General features: G+C 45.7%; 2 protein-coding genes across 9 annotated transcripts in view; one reads left to right on the forward strand and one right to left on the reverse strand.

The window, feature by feature from the left end:
- Positions 1-822: 822 nt before the first annotated feature.
- Positions 823-11,757, reverse strand: UBE2L6 (ubiquitin conjugating enzyme E2 L6). Of its 6 annotated transcripts, none has more exons than XM_078383534.1 (4): positions 11,632-11,757; positions 9,172-9,267; positions 2,734-6,811; positions 823-2,616 (listed from the first exon to the last, which is right to left on the reverse strand). In XM_078383534.1, the coding sequence occupies exons 3-4, from the start codon at positions 2,951-2,953 to the stop codon at positions 2,462-2,464; spliced, it is 375 nt and encodes a 124-aa protein (XP_078239660.1). In that variant the 5' UTR covers positions 2,954-6,811; positions 9,172-9,267; positions 11,632-11,757; the 3' UTR covers positions 823-2,461. The 6 variants fall into 6 exon arrangements, with proteins under 6 accessions (XP_078239660.1, XP_072841529.2, XP_078239658.1 ...); XM_072985428.2 differs by lacking the exon at positions 11,632-11,757 and adding an exon at positions 11,451-11,584 and having other exon boundaries at positions 2,734-2,920; XM_078383532.1 differs by lacking the exon at positions 11,632-11,757 and adding an exon at positions 11,451-11,493.
- SERPING1 (serpin family G member 1) overlaps positions 11,550-15,582 on the forward strand; it is a 41,956-nt gene continuing 37,923 nt past the window's right edge. For 2 of the 3 annotated variants that reach the window (XM_078383524.1, XM_078383526.1), the window contains exon 1: positions 11,550-11,687. Coding sequence is in view for 1 of the 3 variants with exons in the window: in XM_078383523.1 (XP_078239649.1) it covers positions 14,009-14,058; positions 15,032-15,094 (113 nt within the window). In the remaining 2 variants the exon portion in view is untranslated. Of the gene's footprint in view, positions 11,688-11,838; positions 14,059-15,031; positions 15,095-15,582 lie in introns of those variants that run through there. The other variant, XM_078383523.1, reaches the window with a different exon arrangement.

Below are 15,582 nucleotides of genomic sequence, written 5' to 3' on the forward strand. Positions count from 1 at the left end.
TTATACTGTTACCCAAAACCAGAGGTTGTACTCCTAAACATCAAATTGCCAGTCAATTTGGAAAATACATGGCTAGAATCAAGCTGTTCAGATGACACGTTAGGAATAAATTACCTACTTAAGAATATTTTCTCATATTGACAAGAAAAGGCTGGGCAAGTATCATTCAGCATCTCTCTCGAGGTTGTGAATGTGACCACATCTTTAACTTTAAAGTTTCGAAGGCTTTTCTGCTGCTTGTATTGTACCTACACACACACACACACACACAGAGAGAGAGAGAGAGAGAGAGAGGGAGAGGGAGAGGGAGAGAGAGAGGGGAAGCAATTGAATAATTTTCACAAACAGTTCTGTGGACTGCCAATTCCGTGGAGAAGCATGTTATGTTGCTGAATTTCTAAAACAAGACTCAGCATTCAAGTCTACATAGGAGTCATGTCCCCGCCTCCTCTCAGCCCATATATGAATTTGAGGAACTGTGTGCTCATAGTCAACAGAAGGCACTCCACCACTGTGGCAGAATCCTGGTACTGATTCCAGGGCCGAGCCCCAGCAACTTAGGGAAAAATACCTGCATCCTCTTACACTGTAAGAAAGGCTGTGGACAATTCTTCACACATCCATATACTCAACACATCCTGATCCTGGGCAGATCATCATTCTCACAAAAGCTTCTGGGTCATCCTGGGAGAACAGTGAAAGGGGCAGCAGGACTGGGATAGAAGTTGTAGTCCAAAAAGGTAACTTTTCCCACCAGGTAGCTAGGATGACAAAGGCCAGTGACCAGGACCATTCAGACATTCTGCAGCAGAAAGACAACAGTTTTTTTTTTGTTTTATTTTGTTTTTAATAGAAAATAAGTGTCTCCACCTATGCAAACAACAGAAATGTAGCCTCCCAGCCCAGCTGATTCACATTTCTTCAGAAGGAAAGTTCCACTTTGTTAAGAGGACATGCTTCCTATTTAGGTGAGCAAAGGACTGCAGCTCCAAGTTGCAATCCAAAACATACTTGTCAGGAAATAAATCTCTTTGACTGAGAAGGACTTCACTATAGTTCAACAGGAAAAGACTGATTTCCATGCTCAAGGTCCCAGGTTCAATCCATACCATCTCCAAGTAAGATGAGGGGAGAATCCCACCTGACACCCCAGAGGGCTGCTGCTGGTCCAGCGTTGGCAACACTGATGATCTGACTCAATATAAGGCAGCTTCCAATGCTCAGGATGGAACTAAGAAGTTTCACAAAGACACTCGTGCATTCTAACTTTATATTCAGAGATTTGGAAAGTTACTCATATCTGGCCATGCAAGGATTCCTGGTGTTGTAGCCCAAGAAAGTAATGTTCTCAAGCCAGGCAGAATATGATCTGCTGAATGAGCCAACTTAATTGCTACCTTCACTTTTCTGCTGTGTTACATTCACAGGGTCACCCAGTTTCCTGATTCAGAAGCCCACGTGGTATGACACTACAGTGGTGCCTTGCTTTACGATTGCCCTGCATTACGACAAAACCACTTAACGACGATCTTTTTGCAATTGCAAAACGATGGTTTGAATGGGGGAATTTCGGTTTGCAATGATTGGTTCCCTGCTTCGGGAACCGATTCTTCGCAAAAGGATGTTTTTTGAACAGTTGATCGGCGGTTTCAAAATGGACACCGGGTGATTAAAATGGCTCCCCGCTGTGTTTAGGGACGGATTCCTCGCTATACAGGCAGCGAAAATGGCCACCGTATGGAGGATCTTCGCTGGACAGTGAGTTTTTCCCCCACTGGAATGCATTGAACGGGTTTCAATGCGTTTCAATGGGTTTTTTATTTTCTCTTTATGATGTTTTCTCTTAATGGCAATTTTCCTGGAACGGATTATCGTCATTAAGAGAGGCACCAATGTATGTCTTATCGGTCCATCTGACAAAGTTATTTGTGTCTTTATCTTTGTTGCCTTTTGCTGGGAGTTCCTGCAGCAGGCAGGTTTAAAGGGACAGCTAGATCCCATCGAACACCAAAGTATGTTCCATTTCATCATCATCATGCACCACCAAGCCAATTCTAACATATGGCAACCCTTTTAAGGGTTTCCCAGGTAGAGAATACACAGAAGCGGTTTACCATTCCCTTCTTCTGGGAGTGCCCTGAGACTGTGCAGCTTGCCCAAGACCACATAGGTTGGTATCATAGCAAGCATCAATTCGTACACATCCAAGGATGAAGAATCCGAGTCCTATGTCTTCCGTTCAGGGCCCAGGCCTTTTCCCCCTCAGGTATGGAATAAGACTCTCCCTTTCCAAGTAAGAGCAATCCAGCATCCCTTCATCTGTGCTCCTTGGTCAATCCACACTTATGGAAGCAGCTGCTGTACTCCCAACTCACCTAGTGTGCATACATGGATGTCTCTCCAGCCAACAACCGAAACAAGCAGGCAGAGAGATTAGCACACATGGGTTGGGACAAGGGGATTATTCACTTGGCCGCCGCTCACTGAATTTGCGGGTGTGTTCCTCTGCTTTAGCCAAGAAGGTTGTGTGGTCCATGGTGAATTCCTTGGCCAACTCAGGACGCAATGGATGGTCCAGTTCAGGGTTATTCACCAGTACTATGAGTGCCTGGATCACTGAGAAAAAAGGACAGATGTCACAAGCAAGAATGAGCTGATGCTTTTATGCAGAGAATCAAACCAGCCACCTGGCGCCCACACCACCCAACAGGTGCCCATACTTCTTGATCATACCTTGGTCTGTCTTTATTTGGGGTTTCCAGTTCGCATCACTGATGATTGGCAGGCACACCTTGCCCATCTCATCCACATTGGGGTGGTAGATCTTCGTCTTGAATGTCACCTTGGGAGGCTTGAGGGGGTACTCGCATGGAAAGCTGATCTCAACCCTGAATGCCCCTTCATTATACGGAGGGTCATCCTGGGCAGGAGGACAGGAAGAGGCATAAGTCATTGGAAGAAAAAAATAAGTGCCAACTCCCCAGGATAGGAACACCTATCAATAAAATAAACAACCCAGTCTCTTTCTGTCCACTGCAAGATGAAGATATTCTTGCTTGTGACTCATCTGCCCTTTTCTGCAGGGATCCAAGCATTCTGCTTCAAATAGAAAATATAAATCATCATTCAATGAAACAAACAGATAATAATAATTGTGTGCTGTTGTCAGTTCTGACTTATGGTGAACCTTTTCAGGATTTTCTAGGTAAAAGATACCCCGAGGTTATTCACTCTTCCCTTCTTCTGGGGGCAGCTCTGGGACTGTGCAGCTTGCCCAAGGCCACACAGGCTGACTCTTCTCCCTGGAGGCTCAGCAGGGAATCAAACTCCCAGCTTCTGGCTCGGCAGCCAGAAATAATAACTCACTGAGCTTTCCAGCCAGCAAAGAAAAGGACCACCCAAGGTTCCCTCTAAGATATGGGTCCCCAACCTTTTTCACCCCGCCGACCGGCTGCGGAAGGTGGGGCACCCCCCAAGCTTGTGGACATGTGCGAACGAGTGAGTGCAAATGAGCATGCATACGCACACAAACAGTGACATGGCGCTTATGCACGCTCACTCACTCATGCTCATGCACAAACAGCAGTGCAGCGCTCACAAGGGGTGCACGCAGCATGTGCAAATCAGCTGTGTGGGGGTGAGTGCATGAGCGAGGGCGGGAAGTCTTCTCCACGGACCAGTTCAGCTCAGGCCATGGACCAGCACCGGGCCGCGGACTGGGGTTTGGGGACCTCTGCCCTATGGATAGAGGGTCCTACTGTATAGTGACAAAGATGTGAGCCTTGGAGGCATCCAATTTTCCAAAAGTTTGTGTCAAATGTAACTATGATTGTGGCACAGTGAATTCTGCTGGTAAAAATTCTGCAAAGCAGGAGTGCTGACTGCAATTGTGATAAGTTTCTAGAAACAGCCAGTTTTTTTTTTTTTAAAGGAATGGCACCGTTGTGTATCTGCAATTTCTACTGATTTTATTCGGTAGATTAGTCATCGCTTCCAGATGCACTCCCTGGCTGATTCCCTTCAACACTTACAGCCTGGTCTCAGTTAAACCCTCAACTGAACCACCACAACAATACATAGCATGGTCTCTGGCTTCCTGTAGTGGCTAGTTCAGGTAAATACATTATGAAAGTATTTATTTCTAGGTTTTTTTTTTCCTTTAATCATTTTCAAAATTGCAGACCACAGATAAGTGAAAACATGGATACTCATCCAGCAGATACTGGGATCCTACTGTACACCCAGTCTGAGAGAAACGGATGTCTATCCAACTGTCTGCAGTACTTTTGCAGTAATGTGTTCAATGCTGAAAGGGAGACAGAAAGGAAGTACTTTCTATTTAAAGACATTTTAATTGATATCCTATTGGCACTTGCATAAGATTTGAGTAACTTGCCATGGCTACCTGCAGCTGATTGATGAAGTACTGGGGCACATTCTGGTTGAACAAATCAGACACATGACCAGGCATGTGACCCAGACATTCCTTGGCACCTTTCAATTAGCCTACTCAAGCCTTATGCAAACACCAATATGCAAGCACCAATAATAATTTAATTTATTGCCTGGAATCCATAACCTAAGGCCACCTAAGGCCAATGATGGCATCAGCAATGGAGAACATGACAGGAGCAACTCAGTTCAGAGGCTGGCAGCAAGTCTGGCATTCAGGAAGTTTCAGGTTCAGTTCCTAACAGCCACTCTTAAAAAGCTGCTGGAAAAAGGAGTTTGCAGGAACAAATGCCCCACTAAAAGCAGTAAACAAAATCAACACCAAAACTCGTTCAAAGCAATAAGTCATTCCATTCAAAATCCCAACCCCGGCAGCCAGTCAATAAGGGAAAGATTGCCCGAAGAAGGTGATCTTTGCCTGCTTATGAAAGGACAGCAACTATGGAGCAAGTCTGGCTTCCAGTAGGAGGGAGTTCCAAAGGCCAGGAGCATCTTTGAAACACAGCTGCATGTTTGATAGCGCAGGTTTCAAACACTTAGGTCTTTTTAAATTGGCTCCTTATACTATCTTTTTCATGGCAAGAACAAGAAAAATGTCCAAAAAGAGGCAGAGAGAGAGAAAGACCCCAAAGGGTCAAAGGCTGCATTGTGCCCATTCTTATTCAATTATTACTTTCATTTTTCCCCTAGCTCAGAGCTTAGGAAAGTTCCTTTTCATGCAGATGCTGGAAGATAACTTTTTGGAGCGCCAGCCTAGAATCCTGTCAGAAGGTCACCACGGGGAGATTTAACAATCAGAGGGATTGATGACAGGTGGTACATTTATAGGCCACTAATAGAAATATATATTTAAAATCATATAAAATGCAAGCTTCTGTGGGTAAATCACATGATAAGAGGGATTGTTGACATCATCTTCAGGACAGCCAATCCCGAGGGTGCTGCTGCTGCCTTGGGAACCCAACCCATTTTCTCCCGGGTCTTTGTGACCTCACAGGGGCCCCACCTCTCTGCTGGCAGATAAAAGGGGCTTGCTGGGCAGGGCAGGAGACCAGAAGGGAAGCCAGTGGCCAGAGGGCAGTCTGGCAGAGAGAGTGGCAGCAGCGGCAGCTGCAAGGGACCCAGCCCTTCTGCCCAAGGCAAGTTCTGAACTTGCTAAGTGGGCTTGCGAGTTAACAGCTCGAGGCTGGTGGAGATCTGTGGCTTGAAGCTGGTTGATGTCGGCAATGGACCGGAGGGAAGTCAGTGGACGTTGGCAGACAGACACTGGTGGAATCTGCAGCAGAAGCTGGCTGAGGCCACAAGGTGGAGGTCGGCAGTGGTTGGCGGATGAAGCCGGTGGACGTTAGCCTCCTGAAACCAGCTGGCGGAAGGTTGGTGGATGTCGCTGGATGGAAGCTCGGGTGTGTGTCAGAGGGGGAGTGAAGGTGTCGGCGGAGCTAGATGGTGTGTGCATGTGTGTGGATGGGCTGGCTGGCATTCCATGGGGATGTCACCGGGGTGTGTGTGATCCAAGCATTCAGGAGCTGGCAGAGGATGGCTTCAGAAGCGGAGTGGAAGAGATGAATGGGTGGATATTCCTGGTGGAAGCCAGTGGATCTTGGCAGGCGGAACTTCGGGATGAAGTTGCCAGAACATTGGTCGGTGGATATGCTTGAGTTGAAGCCGGTTGACGGCAGTGGACGAGCTCGCCCCTTAGTTTTTCTCCCTCTTTCTCTTGTAGGGCCAGAAGCTTCCTCTTCCCCAGGGTGATGCAAGGGACCAGAAGGCAGGCGTCCTGCTGGAGCTGAGCCGGGCTGTCTCCACTGAGGACCGGGATACTCATTCAGGCTATTTTCAAAAACCAATAAAAGTATTTTTCTGGAATGGTTTTGAAGTGTCGTCTTGTTTGTCAGGGGCTTTCATAGGAGCATCTTCCCCATCCCCTCATTATATCTGGGGCCCAATGCTGTGGGATGGGTCTCTGTGAGGTCATGGTGTGGGGCCTTGTGATGTCACAAGAGGCAGGAGCCTCTTCAACAGTGGGAACGTAATGTGTCTGCAGGCGTGAAGGAGTGAGAGAGGCACATTTGGTCCCCTATACAACTTCCTAAATATATTATGCATCCAACACATGCAGGAAGCCAGTGAGCCCTGGTGCCATTCAGAGAGGGTTGGAGTTGTGTACCCAAACACTATGACCACCCCATATCAACAAATGAGATTTGTTGCTTCCCTTCCACCACTGCTCCTGACATTTGTCTGCCTGGCCTGGAGATTCAGGGAAGCACAGCCACTTCCTGGCACTGCAGCTCATTCTCTGAGACCTAGCAAGCCTCATCTTCATCATCAACTCCATGAGCACTTAATGGACAGCTCCCTGCAGAGTACAAGTGGGGAGAAAATATGCCACTTCAATGAAGTTTACAGTCCAAACTCTCACACCAGTGCCACAACTGAGGAAATGAAGATAGGCAATAATTTGGAGATGACCGTACATTAAAATTGATGTTGATCCATGCCTTGGATAGACAGCAAAAATAAACTGGTACTGCAAAATCTGCTGTCTGAGGCAAGTGGCTGCCTCTGAGCACCTAGTGGTTCAGGTGTCTATGAATGTAGCAAATGTAACGTAACTATCATTGTGGCATAGTGAATTCAGCTGGTAAAGAATCCGCAAAGCAGGAGGGTTAAACACTGGAGATCTACCCATAGACCCAGTCTTCCTTTCCACTAAGTTGTCATGATTTTTTCCCCCTCTTCCAGAATGCCCAACAATTCCCCTTTCTCTTCTATTTCTTTTCTCTCCCACCCCATTTTTTTCTCTTGAAGGTCTATTCTGGGGCTAATTCAGACTTTCACTCTGCTCACTCTTCTCCCACAATGCAAGGCGTTTTCTCTCTTTCAACATTTTGAAGAGTTCTGTTGTAGTCATGTCCAGGATGATGGTTTCTACTCCACTGATGATGATCAGGGGACCAGAAACAAAGCCCTATGAGGAAATACTAAAGAAGCTGAACATGTTTAGCCTTGAGAAAAGGGGACAGAGGGGAGATGTGGTAGAACTTTTTAAATACTTGAAAATCAGTTATGCAGAGGAGAGGCATGATCTGTTCTTGGTCATCCCAGACTGCAAGACACGTAATCATAAGCTCAAACTACAGGAAGCTGGATTTAGGCTGAATATAAAGAAAAACCTCTTAACAGTTAGAGCAGTACAACAATGGAACCAATTACCCTGACAGGTGGTGAGTGCTCCCATATTGGAGGCATTCAAGAGAAAGTTGGACAACCGTGTGTCAGATCGGCTTTGATTTGGATTACATCATCGAGCAGGGGGTTGGACACCATGGCCTTATACACGCCTTCCAACTCAATTATTTTATGATTCTATGAATTCCACAATCACGTGCATTATCTTGAGGTGACAGGGAGTACAACATCATTAATGTTTGACTCCAGAGATGTTAACTCTGAATATGACCATATTATTATATTGGGAGGCTTTGGGAATTTCAGCTCCTTATAGTGTATTCTCCTACTTGTGTGAGTAGGTGTGTGAGTTCAGCTGGCTGTGACTTGATATCAGCGTTTTGGCAAGGAAGCAATTTGTATGGGTAGGCATAACACATTATAGAAGTAAAGTTTCTGATTCAGAAAGCACAGTAGGACCCCTGTACCTGCAGGGGAAGGGTTACAACCCACCCCCCTCGCAGATGCTGAAAACCCTGGATAATTGTGAACACTATACCTAGCGTGATCAAAAAAATCAAATCCAAGAATATGTATTTTCACCTGCATCACCAGAACTGGTCAACCGAGGGACCCAGAGACCATGCTATGTACTCTTCAACAACAATGGTCATGAATGACTTCCATCAAGGTCCGGTCCGACGGTCAAGAGGCCTCCAGAAGGTTTCACGAAGCAGTCCCCAAACAACAGCATTCAAAAACAACAGTTGCTTTCCTGCACTGATTTCGCACAGGAGCCAAACCTATTTGGATCATAAAACCAAACCCCTATGGATAGAGGGTCCCCAACCTTTTTCACCCCACGAACCAGCTGTAGAAGGCGGGGCACCCCCTAAGCTTGTGGGCATGTGCAAACGAGTGAGTGCAAATGAGCATGTGTACATGCACAAACGGTGGTGCGGCGCTTATGCACACTCGCTCACTCGTGCGCATGCACAAATGGTGATGCGACACTCACACGGGGGTGCATGTGCACTTGTGCAAATGTGCAAACGGCGGCGCGGCACTCACACGGGCATGCGCAGCATGCGCAAATCAGCTGTGCAGGGTGAGTGTGTGTGTGAGGGGGCAGGAAGTCTGTCTCCATGGCCCAGTTCAGCTCAGGCCACGGACCACCACTGGGCCATGGACCGGGGTTTGGGGACTTCTGCTCTAAGACACGGGCCTGCACGTGACTCTGCCTCCCTCAGTGCAGCTTTCCTCCTCCACGCAGCCCCTTGCAACAGAATCCCTCATGCACATGGGGGGGGGATTGCATGCACATGCAGGGGAGAAGTTGCAAGAGAAAGAGGTGGATCCTCGCCCAGAGGGGCTGAAAATTAGAGGGTATGTTGGATACATTGCTACTTTTAAAAGATATCCCAAGTATGCGGTCTGCGGCAATAGCTTTATTTGATAATGCTTGAGCATTCACACCGTAATACCTGTGCTGTACAACTCTTGGTTCCCCTTTTGGCCTGGCAATTCTCCCAGTTTCCCTGAACTCACTGGCACAAGAAGTCCCTTCCAAAGGAAGACGTTGGCTCCATCCACCTGAATATCCTGGAAGCAACGGATCCTAGACTTCTTAATTTCATCCAGCTCCTAAAATAACACAAGGTATAAAAGTGGGATACATCAGTGGTGGCAGTTACTCGGGAAAATCAGTTTGTCAGTGCATGAACATCCAGCTAGGCAAAATGGTTGCAATTCTGTATCCTTGGCTGTGAAGGGTGAGAAAAGGAACCATTTACATCCTAGTAACTTCTGAACAGTCACCTCCTTTCCCTCATACTGTCAGGCCCCATCATAGGGAAAGCTGACAGATGGTGAAGGGGGAGAATCAGTTGTCCATAACACTTTTCACCTGGTCTGTGTTTTTGTTATTAGCTTCCTGTAAACCAGGTATACCCACCAACTTGTTATTTCTGTGACAGCCCATTCCTGAAAAGAGCCATCAAGCTGATTTAGGAAAAATATGTCGCCCCCACCCTCCCTGTTCCAAAAGGGAAAGATGTTTTACCTGTTTGGTCTCGCCTAGAAATAACAAATGTAACTTTCTGCACAGTAACTCCCAGAATTAGCCATGGCTTTTGTGAATCTTAGTGCAACAAATTAATATTTCCGAGCTCTGGTTCCACCTCAAAGCTGTTTCTGCACTTTATTCTCACTGCAGTTTGCAAATCGCAGCATGCAGTTGAAGAATTCTGCTGCTTTTAAGTCCCCTTGGCATAAATGATAGGGATAGCCAGTGATAGCATTTCTTGTCACACACACACACACACACACACACACACACACACACACACACACACACACACACACACACACACACACACACACACACACACACACACACACACACACACACACACACACACACACACCCCAAGGCATGCAAACTGGTGTGAAAAGGAACAACAGCCCTCAACTTCCTAACAAGCAGCAATTCTGTCACTGAGATTATGCCAAACAGAACACCTGCAGGTGTCGGTAAATGGGATTCTGGCTGCTGAGTCTACATATGTAAAATGTTAGGAGTCCATTTTACTCCTTTCCTAAAATGGAAGAGGAAAAGTCCCATTCGGTTTAGGTCTTGAGTAAAGAGATTCTCAGTGTAACACAGTAGATAGAGCGACAGACTAGGACTAGGGTTCAAATCCCTGCAGAGCCATGGAAACTCACTGGGGGAGTGGTACTGGTAAAACCACCCCTTAAATATCTCACTTACCTTGAAAATCCTATTAGGTCGCTCTAAGTCAGTTTCCACTTGACAACACAAAACTCACAAACAGGTATAGAATTGCAACATATGGAAAATTTCCGCCAGCAAATTAGAGTTTAACAGACCCCAACCTACTTTCTCACGCCTTGTGGCTTTTTCCAATTATTGGGAGCAGATCGCTTTCCCTTCCCGTGCCCTTCCCTCCTTCCCCAACAGGCAAACGGGAACAGAAAGCGAAAGTCCACCGGATGAGCTGGAGCAGTTCCGCGGCTTCAAAGCCTTCCTGATCAACTATTATCCCTTCAAAACAGCCACAGCGTCGTCACTCTTTTCAACAGGCGGTTCACCGCTCAAATTTATATACTGTATACAGTCGGCATTTAACCTCCAAAATGACGCTTTTTGAACCATATCTCCAAAAACAACAGATTATTATCAAATTCTCAGGGGAAGATGTCACCCAGGAATTTAACCGTTTGTTGGTATCTACCCCTCCATAAAAAAAACCCCAAACCCCGCAAATTTGCTTGGCTTTTTTGTGAAGTTTTTTTAATTTAAAAAAGCATACCAGACACATCTAAAAGTACATGTTTAGCTGAGGGCCGCCACTTTTCTTCCTCTCGCGTAAGGATTTGGACGCTGTGAACAGCTGTGCTACAGGCAGGCATTCAACCTGTGAAGCACTACGTGTCCGTCTTAAGGGACCACAGCAAGAGACGCTTCACCTGCCATGTAGCTTTCAAGGCGCGGGAACCCCAGCAAAAAGGAGGCACCCCATTTCTAGTGCAGAAACATAATCCCAGAGACATCCCGTGAGGTCAGCTACCTAATCCTGGACTTTGTGATCGGTCATGATGGACAGCTCAGCGGTTTAGGACTCTCTGGCTGCGGAGCCAAAGGTTTGAGGGTTCGATTCCCCACTGCGTCTTCTCGGCAGGGGCTGGATTCGATGATTCACAGGATCCTTTCAGTTCTAAAATAAAATGCAATAATACTAGCGCGGGCGCGAGAAAAAGCGGAACCAAGGAGGTCCTGAAACCGCCCCGTCCCCACCGCCGCCTACCTTCCCGACTCTTCGGGCTGCTGCCGCCATCTTATCGTTATTCGCGGCGGCGCGGCGCCCAGGACGGTGGGTACGGAGGCTGCTCTTACGCGAGATGGCGTTCCCGATCCACCGCAGGTCGGAGATTGCACGGGGGTGGGTGAGCCGGGCAGGGAACGTCGTGTGAGACACGCTTCCTCACCCGAGAAAGTAGGAAAAGCTGCGCTCTCTTCTCTCTCGCTAGGTCAAAATCCAGGGGTGAGTAGGTTTCGATTTCCGCTGTTTGGTGCGCAAGTCAACCCGCCGTGTGTTCAAATGAAGAAAATCGAATCCAGAACAACTAAATCCGGATGAGACGCCGCGTAGTGGATGTATATCACACATCGTCAGGACACTCTCCGTAGATATCCCTTTAGTCGGTGTCAACAAATGAGGAGCAGGTCAATTGTAAAGTTATTGACTCTGCATTGCCCATTCGAGGCCACAACCACCGCAGATACTTGGCGTTAGAATCGAGAGAGCTGGTAACAGTACTCTTTGACGGGGCATTGCAGCTAAACTCGGAGAAAATGGGGAAGATTAGCAGATGATGGCGCATAGTCCCTGCCACTCAGAAAGACAAGACCCAGGACTTTGTGAGTCCTGTTCTACCAAGCCACTGATGTGCCCTGGCTTGGATCACCTGGAGTTTATGGTATATTCATGGTTATGCCTAGTGGATTAACCATCAGAGGTTATGACATAAGAATATTTCTTTATTTTATAAATTTATATACTGCTGATTTAGTGCAGAGCAATACTCTTAAGCAGTTTACAGCAGACAAAAAAACAACAAATCCAACCACACCACTCTAACATTAAATATTAAAAAAGAGAGAGAGAGAGAAAAGAAACAATAATTTTGAAACCCCAAAATTGACAGAAACAGGAAACTAAACCTTAGGCTGGATGTCCCTTTTTGCTCTTGAAAGAAGACCATCTTTAGCATCCTCTTAAAGGATGAAAGGGAGGAGGCCTGACGTACTTGTATCTTTAGGAGTTTAATCCAAAGAGAAGAAGACACAACGGAGGGTCTTAGCAACCATCGTTGCCTTTCCTCTCAGGGCAACCCAAAGAAGTGAATCCTGTGAGGAGCGAGTGGTACATGGGCTGATGCTCTTAGGGAAAGATACTCTGACAAACAGTGAGGCCCTAAACTGTGAATACCTTGAACCTGGTCTGGAAAGCAACAGGAAGCCAGTGAAGGTGGGCCCAAACTGGAGAGATGAGGTCAAACTTTTTACATCTGACACCAGTCTGGCCACCATATTCTGGAGCGACCAAAGCTCCACATCGGCCTCAAAAGCAGCCCCATTTAGGGTGCATTACAGTAGTCAATCTTGGAAATCACCAGCTCATGCACCAACATTGGCAAGGACTCACCATCTAGGTAGGGGTCTATCAGTCTAAGTTGGTTGAACAGCGATCTGGACACAGCCGATATCCCTGTTCCAAAGACAGGGCTGGCTCCAGAATCATGGTTAAGCCAGATTGGAGATGGGGAAGTTAACAGAAAAGAGCTACTGTTTCACTTAACAATTAACAGTTCCTACTAAGCCACTAAGTGGGATGTGGTGGCACTGCAGGTTAAACCGCAGAAGCCTCTGTGCTGCAAGGTGAAGACCAGCAGTCAAAATAGCTGAGTTAGTTAATTAAATAATAAACTAAAAGCAAAGCTTGTAAACCTTTATTGGTTTTGAATAGAGCTCCAAGAAACCCCAGCTTACACAGATACAAGGAAGTGTCTGAGGAAGTGGATATTATTATTATTTTTTCCCTCTGATTGTAAGCATATCTTATTTTGATGTGTGATTAATTTCCTCTTTGAAGCTTGCATAAAGGTAAAGGTAAAGGTTCCCCTTGACAATTTTTGTCCAGTCGTGTTCGACTCTAGGGGGCGGTGTTCATCCCCGTTTCCAAGCCATAGAGCCAGCGTTTTTGTCCGAAGATAATCTTCCGTGGTCACATGGCCAGTGCGACTTAGATACAGAACGCTGTTACCTTCCCACCGAGGTGGTCCCTATTTATCTACTTGCATTTGCATGCTTTCGAACCGCTAGGTTGGCGGGAACTGGGACAAGCGATGGGTGCTCACTCCGTCGCATGGATTCAATCTTACGACTTCTTGGTCTTCTGACCCTGCAGCACAGGCTTCTGCGGTTTAGCCCGCAGCGCCACCACGTCCCTCTTGATGCTTGCATAAAACCTTTCAATTTCACCTTATTTACCATTGGTAGTTGGAGTGTAGAGTTGAACAATGGTTGTGTTGAGTGGCTTTCCACAAAGTCTGATTGATATTATTTGATCAGACTTTTCATTATAGCCCCTAACTGCCTGTGTTACATCTTGCCTCAGTCTTAGAACTACTCAATTTCTTCTGAGCTTATCATTTCCATAATAGAACACTCTGTAGTTGTCTACCTGAAAATATCCCAGTCCAGTCCACTTTATTTTATTGACACCAAGCACTGTGATGCTTACATGTTCCATTTCTTGTTTTATGGTTTCCACTTTACCTTGATCCATATTTCTCAAATTCCATGTTCCAATTTTATGTGTTGTACAGCCTCAGACTTTCACTTCCATGCAGGTCAGTGATTAGACTTTCTTTCAGCTTTAATCTAGTTGCGTCATTAGTGACAGAGCTCTTAGTACTTGTCCTTTGCTCTTCCCCAGTAGCTGACTGCGTGATTTCTGACTTGGGAATCTCATCTTCCAGCACTATTTCTTGTTTCATTTGGGTTTGTTTCATTTTCATTTTGATACATCATACTGTTTTCAAGGTAAGGAAAGCTCTCTGGGGTTTATCGTTGCCCCTTTCTGCACAATGTTAACAAAAGTTAGCTTGAGTGTCACCATCATTGCCTCCTACGCCAGTGTCAACCTCAGCTACTGCTGCTGCCTAGTAGCTGCCTTGAAATATTGGCATGCAAAAAACACCCCCCAAAACACAGGTGAAGCAGAACAGAAGTCCACAATACAAAACACCAAAAAAACTACAATCAGTTGTTCATTGTACTATGACCTTATGACCCTGTGGTCAACATTACATTAACATTGGATAAAAAGAACCAGAACTTGGAAAAGTTACTTTTGGGGAGTATAGAGCCCAGAATCTCCAATGCCAGTACAGGATTCTGGGAGCTATAGTCCAAAAAGTAATATTTTTAAGTTCTGAAACCATTAAGTGTGAAGAAATTGCCGCCCCGAGTAGACATGGTCTAGAGGGGCGGGGTATAAATTTAATAAATAAATAAATAAATAAATAAATAAATAAATAAATAAATAAATAAATAAATAAATAGTTATTTATGCCTTCAGAAAGAACAAAGAAAAGGCCACATGGTCCTTAAGATTACACAAATGCAAGAGGGTGGTACATTTTATTGGACCACTAAACATGTTTTAAACAAATAGCAAATTTTCATGAATGAAATCCACGTCCTCAGACTAAGCACACCTCCTTCATGAATGGTGCAAAGTCGTGCTTTCAGTGCTTCAGAAACATTGTTAGCAATCTTATGCATGCCCATGCTGCTTATTAACAAGGCATTTTGTTCTAGGGTGGAGAGCTGGTCATTCACGAGAACTGGTTTTCACAACAGGGTCCCTGAATGTCCTTCCCAGTGAGTTCTTGTCAAGCCATCTCCTCTGATTTATTTCATGCCTGCTACCACTTTATATTCTGTCTTGTGATGCATATTGTTTCTCATCATATCATTCTGTGCAATGCCTTTTGCAATAGAGAGGCCTCGGCCTGTTCCCCAATCATGACCTCGGTCATGGAATTTTGCCAGGAGTGTTAAATCGCCATGTGCTGGTTGAGTGTTATGAAGAATGTAAAGGAATGTTAAACAGTATATGTATCATTCCAATTGTCATTTAGCCTAAGGTTAAGTGAGGAGTTTTCACAGAAAACAGATAGCCATTTTACGTCATCTACAATCACTGTCTCCTGTACTTTTGCTCCCTGAGGCTGCAAAACATATACAAATATGCATATACGTCTCATCTGCTACACCAACATTCAACATTCTCCTCTTGTTGTTTCTTATTCCATTGTAAATGTGCTACTATACACATGTGTATGATTTGCCCCACACGTGGTTGTGCT

Source organism: Pogona vitticeps, chromosome 1, assembly GCF_051106095.1.
Source record: "Pogona vitticeps strain Pit_001003342236 chromosome 1, PviZW2.1, whole genome shotgun sequence".
Classification (NCBI taxonomy): Eukaryota; Metazoa; Chordata; class Lepidosauria; order Squamata; family Agamidae; genus Pogona; species Pogona vitticeps.